General features: G+C 48.4%; 1 protein-coding gene across 1 annotated transcript in view; it reads left to right on the top strand.

Annotated features, from left to right (window-relative positions):
* APBA2 (amyloid beta (A4) precursor protein-binding, family A, member 2) overlaps positions 1–11,440 on the top strand; it is a 62,601-nt gene that overhangs the window by 14,628 nt on the left and 36,533 nt on the right. Inside the window, exons 2-3 of the mRNA XM_015419495.1 lie at positions 5,663–5,743; positions 10,841–10,877. Coding sequence (XP_015274981.1) covers positions 5,663–5,743; positions 10,841–10,877 — 118 coding nt within the window. The remainder of the gene's footprint in view (positions 1–5,662; positions 5,744–10,840; positions 10,878–11,440) is intronic.

Below are 11,440 nucleotides of genomic sequence, written 5' to 3' on the forward strand. Positions count from 1 at the left end.
CTCCTCCTCCTCCTCCTTCTTCTTCTTCTTCTTCTTCTTCTTCTTCTTCCCTGGAGGGCGGCTGCCAGTCCGAGCAGACAATACTGACCTTGATGGACCAAACCGGCCTGTTTCAGTACAAGGCAGCTTCATGTGTTCGTGTTCAAACTCTTGAAGCACGGGAGAATCAAACCAGGGCGGTATGATTGGTCTGTGTGCTGGGGGGGAGATTAAACTCTCCAGCTGAGCAAGCTGAATTCTGTGCCAGGAGGAGGGATTCTGTGACTGTGACAAATCAGTCACAGTTGATCCTTCTGGGGCTCTGCACGGTCCTGCGGTTTTTCACTATCTTGTGTAAATCTGGTTTTGCCGGCCAGCGGAACAGCGGCGAAGATGTGCGGGAAGGACTTAGTCCTTTCTGGCTCCTGAGGTCCAGCATGCCCTTTTCGCACAATTGCCTCCTCTTTAAGAATCATAAAGTTGGAAGGGTCCGTAGAGGCCATCTAGTCCAACCCCCTGCTCAGTGCAGGATCGGCCCTAGAGCATCCCTGACCAGTGTTTGTCCAGACGCTGCTTGAAGACTGCCAGGGAGGGGGAGCGCACAGGCAGCTTCCACTGCTGCACAACTCTGACTGTCAAAAAGGTTTTTGTAATATCCAGCCGGTACCTTCCAGCCCTTAATTTCAACCCCTTCTTGCGAGTCCTCTCCTCTGCTGCCAAGTGGAACAGCTCCCTGCCCTCCCCCAAGGGACAGCCCTTCCAATACTTCAAGAGAGCCGTCATGTCCCCCCTCAACCTCTTCTCCAGACTGAACCTTTCCAAGAAGTCCCTCGGCCTATCCTCACAGGGCTCCTTGGTCTCCAGGGCCCCGATCCTCCTCGTCGCTCTCCTCCGCACCGGCTCCGTTCTGTCCACATCCTTTTGGAAGTGATGCCCCCAGAACTGCAGAAAGGGCTTTCACACAGGCTAAATAATCCAGTTTCCGTCCACTTCAACGACCATTTGCAAGTGGATCTTGCCATTTCATGCAATAAAATCCAATTGCGGAATGCGTTGAAAGGGAATGGGGTTATTTCGTGTGTGTGAGAGCACCAACGCCTTGAAAGTCCGGGCTTCCAAGAGCGAAACTGCAGTCCACACACACCTGTTCTGGAAACAGGTGTTGTGGACGGCTAGGAATCAGTGCTACAAATTCAGAAGTCCCTAGATTGATTTCTGAGTGTGCCACAAACTAACAAGAAAGTCAGGGGCAGGCCGCTTTCATCCCGTATCCACAAGCTTTGGATAAAACCACCCAACCTCCCTTTCAGTGCTGTTATAAAGATTTGCAACCAGAATAATACATGTGAAGCATTTTGAACTCTTGCAAGCCCTCTCCAGATGTCAGGTTCTTGGTATTCAGGGCACGGCCTCATTTTAATTTCGGCATTTGAAGCTCCCTGTGTCAATCAGTCTGGTATTTTGTTCGACCCTGCCTCATGGATTCCCCCCCCCCACCCGTTTTTGAATCAAATTTCGATTGGGTTAAATGTAAAAAAAAATAATAATTTGCCTTGGAAGCAGAGAAGCTGTACACAGTATCCTCAATCCTCCACATTTCCTGGCTAAGAGGAACATAAGAACATAAGAGAAGCCAATGTTGGATCAGGCTAGTGGCCCATCCAGTCCAACACTCTGTCACACAGTGGCCAAAAATACCAGGTGCCATCAGGAGGTCCAGCAGTGGGGGGGAAATGCTGTTCAAACAAATTACAAAGATGACCTGACTCCGATGGTAACAAGGGAAAGAAATTATACTCACAAAAACGGAAGCACATCATATCTGACGCATTCATGTAGGGATATCTAACTTATTCTGAACAGATTAACTTCAAAAAGGTTAACTTGCTACAGCTCCAAGCTCAGGTCAGAGAGGTCCTATTATAGTCATTTTGTAGAAAAAGAGGTGCAGGAGCTCATTAGCATAACTCATTAGCATATTAGCATTATGCTAATAACTCATTTGCATATGTCACACCCCTTGACATCACCGGAAGTGTGTCAGAAGGCAACACCCACCGCTCAGGCTCCACTGGACTGTTTTGGATTGCTAGCTCTTGGGGGGGGGGTGCGTGTAAATGTGCAGATCTGTCCTCGCAGAGGAGGGAGAGCTTGTACCCGAATAAAACTTGGTCTTAAAGGTGCCACTGGACTGTTTTGGACCGGGGTGTGGGTGCTCTGCAACTTACCTGGCTGCTTCTTGCTGTGACTGCGGGCTGCTGGGAGCAGGGGACGGGACTTGTTGCATGTGCTTGCCCCCTGGGCTCTTTACTGCCGGAGCTCCGCTCCTGTGCGCTCCGGCAGGAAATGACCCCTGGTCCTATATAAGATGAAACAGAAGACAAGCAAAGGGCCGCAGAGGGTCAACATCTAACCAATCGTCCCACTTCCTCTGGCAGGCAGAGTTACAATATCCAACATTTCCAGCCGCAAAACAAACCAGATCTGACACAGCCTTTAAAGAGAAGGGGGGCGGGAAACCCTCCAAAATGGTAACCTGTCTGTTTCGCATCCTGAGCTGATAGATCTACTGTCTCCTCTCCTTGCAAATCACTGTATTTCCTCTCCAGTGGGCCTGAGACGTCCACGAAACCTTTTCTGCTTTAAACCCGGTCGGGTTTTTTCCGAAATGACATCCGTGCCATTGGGCGGCAGAAGGCGCCGGCCTGCTCCGCGGCCCCCTCGTTCCGATGTGTTTCGCTCCGCATCGCTGGCCCGTTTCACCTTATTAGCTTAACAGCGCGACGTAATTAGATTTCTCTCTGCTGGAATGTTTCTTTGGGGAACGCGGCGAGCACGTCGCCTCTCCAGCCATCTGCCGAAGAGACAGGGGGGCTGTCGAAATTGCCCTTTAAACTGTGCTTGGGCTTGAGGCCTGTGGGTGGGGGGGGGGAGCACAGCCCCTTGGGTCTGTGGGGAGTCTTAGCAACAGCAACAGTGAGCGTGTGGTGAATGTTGGGAGGGCGGAAGGGCAGGCCAGTCATCAGGACCATGGACAGAGCAGAGTGGAAGAGAATGGGAAGGTGTACCTGGGGTTTGGCCACCGTGTGACACACAGTGTTGGACTGGAGGGGCCATTGGCCTGATCCAACATGGCTTCCTTTATTTTCTGATGTCTAGGGCAGTGATGCTCTGTCTTCTTGTTGCTTGGGGGGGCAACAGTGGGAGGGCTTCTGGAGTTCTGGCCCTGCTGGGGGACCTCCCGTTGGCCCCTGGGTTTTGGCCAATGTTCCCTCTAAGCTGTGGAGTCCTGTGAGCAAAAATTCTACTTTGTGAGCTATTGGCATTAAAGTTGTGAGCGGCCAATTTGGCTACTGCCTACATTAGTTTGCTCTGGAGCCATCTTTCCTGAGCTGAGTCAAAAATCTGTGAGCTGGAGGCTCAAAAATGGTGAGCTAGCTCACACTAACTCCGCTTAGAGGGAACGCTGGTTTTTGGCCACTGTGTGACACGGAGTGTTGGACTGGATGGGTCATTGGCCATATGCAACATGGCTTCTCATGTTCTTATGTCTGGGGCAGTGATGCTCTGTACTCTTGGTGCTTGAGGGGCAACAGTGGGAGGGTTTCTGGAGTTCTGGCCCCACTGGTGAACCTCCTGAGGGCACCTGGTATTTTTGGCCACTGTGTGACACAGTGTGTTGGACTGGATGGGCCATTGGCCTGATCCAGCATGGCTTCTCTTATGCTCTTATGTCTGGGGCAGTGATGCTCTGTATTCTTGTTGCTTGGGGAGGCAACAGTGGGAGGGCTTGTGGAGTTCTGGCCCTGCTGCTGTAGTGGTTAAGTGTGCAGGCTCTAATCTGGGAGAACCAGGTTTGATTCCCCACTCCTCCACTTGCAGCTGCTGGATGACCTTGGGCAAGCCATAGTTCTGTCAGAGCTGTTCTCTCGAGGACAGTTCTGGAAAGAGCTCTCTCAGCCCCACCTACCTCACAGGGTGTTTGTTGTGAGGAGGGGAAGGGAAAGGAGTTTGTAAGCCACGCCGTGACTGCAAGTGAAGGGCAGGGTATAAATCCAATTTCTTTTTTCTCCTGATGGCCCCTGGGTTTCAGCCATTGTGTGACAGAGTATTGGACTGGATAGGCCATTGGTCACATCCAACATGGCTTCCCTTATGTTCTTATGGTTGGGGCAGTGATGCTCTGTCTTCTTGGTGCTTGGGAGGCAACAGTGGGAGGGTTTCTGGAGTTCTGGCTTGCTGGTGGACCTCCTGACGGCACCTGGGTTTTGGCCACTGTGTGACACAGAGTGTTGGACTGGATGGGCCACTGGCCAGATCCAACATGGCTTCTCTTATATTCTTATGTGTAAGCTAGCCTGATCTCATCAGCTCTCGGGAGCGACACAGAGTCCTCCCTGGTTCGTACTCGGATGGGAGACCTCCAAGGAATACCAGGTTCGCTAGGCAGAGGCAGGTGATGGCAGACCACATCTAAACATCTCTTGCCTTGACCTGGTCAGTTCTCAGAAGCTAAGAGAAACAGATCAATTTCCAAATCTGAGAAAGGGATGGAACGTCTATTATGTAAGTGGGAGACAAACTTAGAAGAGGTTCAAAATACAGAATGAGAAACCATTTAAAATTGCATATAAAAGTATGGCAGAAGAAGAATGAGAGCAAGCTTTGAATATGAAAGCTTAAGGAATTGATTTGTGTACAAATATAACCCCCTATTTTTTACTGGGAGATATATAATATATAGTTATATAATTCTCTACTGTGAGGTATAGAATAGATTTTTCGTTAAATGTGGTATACAAAGACAGGCATTGGCAAACCACCTCTAAAGCCTCTTCCTCTGATGTGGATAGCCCGGTCTAGCTCATTCTTATCAGATCTTGAAAGCTAAGCAGGGTCAGCCTTGGTTTGTCCTTGGATGGGAGACCACCAAGGAAGTCCAGGGTTGCTACGCAGAGGCAGGCAACGGCAAACCATCTCTTGCCTTGACCTGGAAGGCCCGGGCTAGCCCGTCCTCAGCAGATCTGAGAAGCTAAGCAGGGTCGGCCCTGGTTAGTCTTTGGAAGGGAGACCACCAATGAATACCAGAGGCAAACCGCCTCTGAATGTCCCTTGCATTGAAAACCCGATAAGGGGTCGCCGTAAGTCAGGTCCCAGGTTCAATCCCTGGCATCTCCAGTTGAAAGGACCAGGCGGTAGGGGATGGGAAAGACCTCTGCCTCAGATCCTGGAGAGCTGTAAAGAAGGGCTGTGGCTCAGTGGTAGAGCCTCTGCTCGGCATGCAGAAGGTCCCAGGTTCAGTACCTGACATCTCCAGTTCAAAGGACCAGGCAGGAGGTGATGTGAAAGACCTCTGCCTGAGACTCTGGAGAGCTGTAAAGAGGGGCTGTGGCTCAGTGGCAGAGCCTCTGCTCGGCATGCGGAAGGTCCCAGGTTCAGTCCCCGGCATCTCCAGTTAAAAAGGACCAGCCCGTAGGTGCTGTGAAAGACCTCTCTGCCTGAGACTAGAGAGCGGCCGCCAGTCTAAGTAGAGGATGCTGACCTGGATGGACTGGTTCAGTATAAGGCAGCTTTGTGTGTGTTCACGTGTGTGATGTGGGCATGGGTTTCCTCTGCCCTGAACCCTTGAGCAGTGCCCAGAATGGGGAAAAAAAGTACACATGTTCCTTTCCTTCTTTTGCAGATGTGCAACGGCTTGGAGCAGCCAAGGAAGCAGCAGCGCTCCGATCTCAACGGACCCATCGACAACAATAATATGCCAGAGGTTAGTATTCACACCTGAGCTGCTTCTCGGGTCGCCCGTCCTTTTTTACTTCATTTTTCAGCAGGGGGGTGTTGGCTGTGGATCATCTTCTGCTGTCGATTCCCACTTCAGCCATTTCTGAGACAGACAGACAGACAGACAGACAGACAGACAGAGAGAGAGAGAGAGAGAGAGAGAGAGAGAGAGAGAGAGAGAGAGAGATATGGGGAACGTTCCAGTTTCACAAGGAAAAGAGATGTGATGTAACTTTACATCATCTGCAAACCTGATGGTGGTTTCCAAAGTCAGGGTAGCGTCATGGGCCGCTGAGCTTTTTATGCAGTCAGAGTTCTGGCTGAGCAGAATGTGATCACCCTGGAGTAGCTGCCGCCGCTCATAATAGTCAATTATTCCAGAAATAATAAAGAGGTTATTTTTATGTGAGTCCATTTATTTTCAAAAACTGAATGGGCTAGCTTGCCAATTTTTCCCCCCATTGCTGGCGGGGCTTCTCTGATGGTTTAATGCCCAGCCATTCCACCAGAGGCTGCCTTTAGAGAACATGAATGAAGCAGAGTTTGTTTGCGGTGAGAGCAGGTCTGGCTTATTTGTGTTTCCACACCCCTCCTCCTCCTCTTTCCTCCCTTCCCTCCCTCTCTCCCTCCCTCCTCGCCTCCCTCTCCCTCCTCCCTCCTTCCCTCCTTCCCCCCTCCCTCTCACTCCCCCCCTCCTTTCTTCCCTCCCTCCCTCTCCCTTCTCCTTCCTTCTCTCTCTCTCTCCCTCTCCTTCCCTCCCTCCCTCCCCTGAATTCTTCCTGGTTTGGGAAGTCTTCAGTCTTGCACACAAGTTGTCAGGACTTCCAAATCCAAGCACGCTAACAAATTTGCTACAAACCAGTTTAATCCTGGTTTAGAATCCCGGTTTGCGAGCAAGAAACAAACTGCAATTTGTCGAAGTGGCCAGATATCACACCGAATTACGGTTAGGTCTAAGGGCTTTTCCGCATTTTCTTTTTCCTTGCTTGTTTTTTTTCTGGGTAGGGGGTTTCTGTTTTGCATGTGTGCTACTGCCTCTCGTGGTCGATTCTTTATGTCTGGCCTAAAAACCTGCAGTTTAAATCTGCGGGTAGATATGCCGGACATAAATTGGTGTAATATCGAATCGACCACTAGAGGGAGCAAAACACGTGCAGGACAGACCCCAAACGAAACAGGAACTTACAAGCCAGGAACATTAGAAGGCGGAAAAGCCCAAAGTCATCCTAAACCCGAAAGTCTTTGGTCATGGCTTCAGGAAAGAGGGAGCGTCTGAGGCTGTGAAGGAACCAGTTTTATTTTTTTGCCACTAACAGACTTGCAGTTGGGTCGTGATGTCTGAATATTATAGAGGTCTAGTTCAGATGCTCGAATGCCTTTTTTTGGTAAGCCGCGCTCCGAGTTTTTCTCCTTGAGTTGAAAATTGACTAATGAATAGACGGCTCCTTTCACCCGTTCAGTCGTTTCTCGAGCATGCCTTCTGCTGAAGTCACTCCAAATACTCCTGCTGCTCTTTGAGGGGGAGATGCGGCCCGAAGGATTTCGAAGCATTTCCTGTGGAACAGACAAAAGAGATGCGGGACCGCTTCCCTCTCCCCGCAGTCCCTTTATCCTTCCGCATCGTGGGCTAGCTCACAAAAACAGCCCGACTTAGCTGGCGTGAGATTTTTAATTTGCAGGTGCCTGCTTTTATACCTTCCGGAGGGAGGACGCTTTTCTTCTGTGTGTATCTGCCGTCAACGGGGGAATAATCCTTTGAAGGATTTTGGTTCCGAAAAGAGAAAGTACATAAATAGCCGCTCTTGATTTTAAAAGGGAGAGTTCTATTTATTTTTGATGAATAGCTTGCTTGATCCCCCGAGTCTGGGGAATAACAGTGCTTCGGCGTGAGCCAGGGAACGGTTGGGACGGAGCCCAAGAGTGTGTGGTAGACATCACCAGTGAGCCTTGGACCGTCTTCTGAATATTCGCTCCTGGCGTGGGCCGAGCCACAGTCAGCAGCCAAAGTCCTGGGGTAGCCGATAACCCCTTTCCTTGCTGGAGGGCACCTCACCCTTGCCAGCTTGGACCCCTGAGTTTTGCACTACGAGAATTCGCTTGGAAATGTGTTGCATTGAAATAATTCTCTTGGAAATGTGTTGCTGCTTTGGAGAGGCATCATTGAAGACCCAGGCAAGGCTTGCAAGCTTATGCAGCTGCCCTGTACTGAATCGGGTCCTGGGTGCATCACAGTATTGTCTATTCAGACTGGCAGCGACTCTCTGAGGTCTCAGGCAGAGGTCTTTCAGATCACCGACTGCCTAATGCTTTCTGCTGGAGATGCCGGGGTTTGAATCTGGGACCTTCTGCATGCCAAACAGAGGCTCTTCCACTGAGCCACGGCCCGTCCCCTATAAAACAGGAACCCATGAAGCCGCCTTCTACTGTATCAAACCATCAGTCCGTTGAAGTCAGTATTGTCAGTTCAGACTGGTGTCAGCTCTCCCAAGGTTTTTCACATCACCTACTTCCTGAGCCAGTTTGGTGTAGTGGTTAGGAGCGCAGACCCTAATCTGGGAGAACCAGGTTTGATTCCACATTCCTCCACATGCAGCTGCCAGTGTGGCCTTGGGCCAGTCACAAGTTCTCTCAGAGCTGTTCTCTCAAGGGCAGTCCTCAAAAGAGCTCCCTCAGCCCCGCCTACCTCACAGGGTGTCTGTTGTGGGGAGGGGAAGGGAAAGGAGATTGTAAGCCGCTCTGAGACTCCTTTGGGTAGTGAAGGGCAGGGTATGAATCCAGTCTCTTCTTCTCCTACTAGAGATGCCGGGGATTGAACCTGGGGCCTTCTGCATGCCAAGCAGATGCTCTGCCACTGAGTCACATCCCCCCACCTTTCGTTCCATCCTCTTGATAAAGCCTTTCTGATAAGCAAACTTCACGCTCCATGCCCGGTCTAAACATGGCCCCACCTTCCTTCTGTGGACAGCCGGAATAGTGCCACAGTTTGGTTTGCGATAGTCAGGCACGCAGGACAGGTGGTTGATGTTCTGGCAAAGCCTGGCTTGCTGTTCTGTCAGAACCCAGTAAAGAAAAACAGAAAACAACTGTGAGCGGAATTTCCCGCAAAAATATATATCCAGAAGGAGACTTCAACATAGTGAAATGCATATATAGTCAGAAATGAATCTATTCATATAATCCATCATGGGAAAATACAGAAGCCAGCAAGATCTATAATAGGAAAATACAGAGTCCAAAGTATAAATAGACAAGATAAATATCCAACACTTTTCCTAGGTAATTTTCAGTGTTTCAGTCTTATGGTCCTTCCTCAGGAACAAAGAACTGTGGAAGTACAAAATACGATAGTACTTTTTTTTAACAATATTGCTTTTTCAGCAATATTGCTTTTTTAACAATACTACTTTTTTAAAAACAATATTTCAAAAAGATTGATCCCAGTAATAGAAAAGAGTCCTATTAAATTAATAACATCCGTATACTATTATCACTGTAGCATAGAGTCTCATTAAATCTTACCAACTATTGGGAGTCTCATTCCATTTTCTTATAGGAAAGTGCTATTCTGTTTCTCTGGAAAAGAGAATTCCTCCTTAGAATTTTTTTAAAATTAAGAATATTCATTTAAGAATATTTTAAGAAACAGCACAATTATATGGACCACAAAACCAACAAAACCAGTAAAGAGACATAGACGCTGTGGTCACACACACTGAATAATCTGCAAGATCTATAATAGGAAAATACAGAGTCCAAAGTATAAATAGACAAGATAAATATCCAACACTTTTCCTAGGTAATTTTCAGTGTTTCAGTCTTATGGTCCTTCCTCAGGAACAAAGAACTGTGGAAGTACAAAATACGATAGTACTTTTTTTTAACAATATTGCTTTTTCAGCAATATTGCTTTTTTAACAATACTACTTTTTTAAAAACAATATTTCAAAAAGATTGATCCCAGTAATAGAAAAGAGTCCTATTAAATTAATAACATCCGTATACTATTATCACTGTAGCATAGAGTCTCATTAAATCTTACCAACTATTGGGAGTCTCATTCCATTTTCTTATAGGAAAGTGCTATTCTGTTTCTCTGGAAGAGAGAATTCCTCCTTAGAATTTTTTAAAAATTAAGAATATGTATTTAAGAATATTTTAAGAAACAGCACAATTATATGGACCACAAAACCAACAAAACCAGTAAAGAGACATAGACGCTGTGGTCACACACACTGAATAATCTGCTTTCAATCCTCTTTCCGACTGGATTTTGCTAGTTCACCCAGTAAAATCCAGTTGGAAACTGCACTAAGCATGGACTGAAAGTGGATTATTTAGTGTATGCGACTGCACCCAGAAAATTCTTGGTCCCCAACGTGGCGCCCATTGATACCTTTCCTCTTCCCTGCCAAGTGTTTTTAGACAGTGGGCAGGGCCATGTGGGGCTTTTACCCAGCCAGACTTCTGATTGGCCACTGGAGATTTGATTGGTTGTTTAGATTTTTTAAAAAAGATGTTGCTTTGGCAACAGCTGCCGCCACAGCATGAGGATCGTCACTGTGTGACTAGAAGGGAGTTGCGGCAGCCATTTTGTGTCTGGCTACCTGAGGCAGCCATTTTGTGGCTTCGCCCACCACGCTGTGTCAGAATCCCAAAAAGGTCGGGAACTCCTGGCTTGATACCGTTCTGAGAGCCAGTGTGGTGTAGGGTCTAGTGTTGGGTTCAGGGCGGAGAGCAGCGGCCTGAAATCCTCGCTTGCTGAGAAATTTACTGGATGACCCGGAGCCAGTCATTTGGTCCCGGCCTTGCCTACTTTGCAGGACCCATTGTGCAGTTAAAGTGAAGAAGAGGAGTGCCACGGGGGCTGCCCCGACTCTCTGAGAGGAGGGGCAGAATAAAAAGACAGAAAATGAAGTTAATTCTTCCAGCTCTGAAAACTTGAACACAGTGTAGGAAGTTCAGCTCGGTGCAAAACTGGGGTGAAATCATGCGACAATCTGTTTTGTGATAGATGTCTCCTGTGGCTTGAATCTTGCTCTGGAGTGACACAACGCTCTGTTGTTGTTTTTTAACCCTCTCACAGACCAAGAAAGTGTCGTCCTTCCCAAGTTTTGTCGACGGTGAGTACGTTTTCTCTCTGTTCTGATTTAGAGCTTTTAAAAGTTCCGGGCGGGGGATGCTAAAAGATCTAGAAATGTTTCTCTAGAGCCAGTTTGGTGTAGGGGTTAGGAGCGTGGACTCTAATCTGGGATCTGACTCCCCACTCCTCCACATGCAGCTGCTGGTGTGACCTTGGGCCAGTCACAAGTTCTTTCAGAGCTGTTCTCTCAAGAGCAGTCCTCGGGAGAGCTCTCTCAGCCCCGCCTACCTCACAGGGTGTCTGTTGTGGGGAGGGGGAGGGGAAGAAGATGGTAAGCTGCTCTTAGACTCCTTCGGGTAGTGAAGGGCGGGGTAGAAATCCAGTCTCCTCCTCCTCCTCCTCCTCCTCCTCCTTGCAATCACAGATAATATTTGCTGACTTGCTCAGTTTGCTTCAGTGGTTTTTAAAGTTCGAGCTTATGGCGAACCCTATTCTGTATCCATTAGCCAGTGTGGTGTACTGGTTAGAAAAGGGCAACTAGAATGACAAAAAAAGGTTGGAACACTTTTCCCTATGAAGAAAGGTTGGGGCTCTTTAGCTTGG

The sequence above is a fragment of the Gekko japonicus genome, unplaced genomic scaffold (genome assembly GCF_001447785.1).
Source record: "Gekko japonicus isolate JY-2015 unplaced genomic scaffold, Gekko_japonicus_V1.1 scaffold653, whole genome shotgun sequence".
Taxonomy (NCBI): domain Eukaryota; kingdom Metazoa; phylum Chordata; class Lepidosauria; order Squamata; family Gekkonidae; genus Gekko; species Gekko japonicus.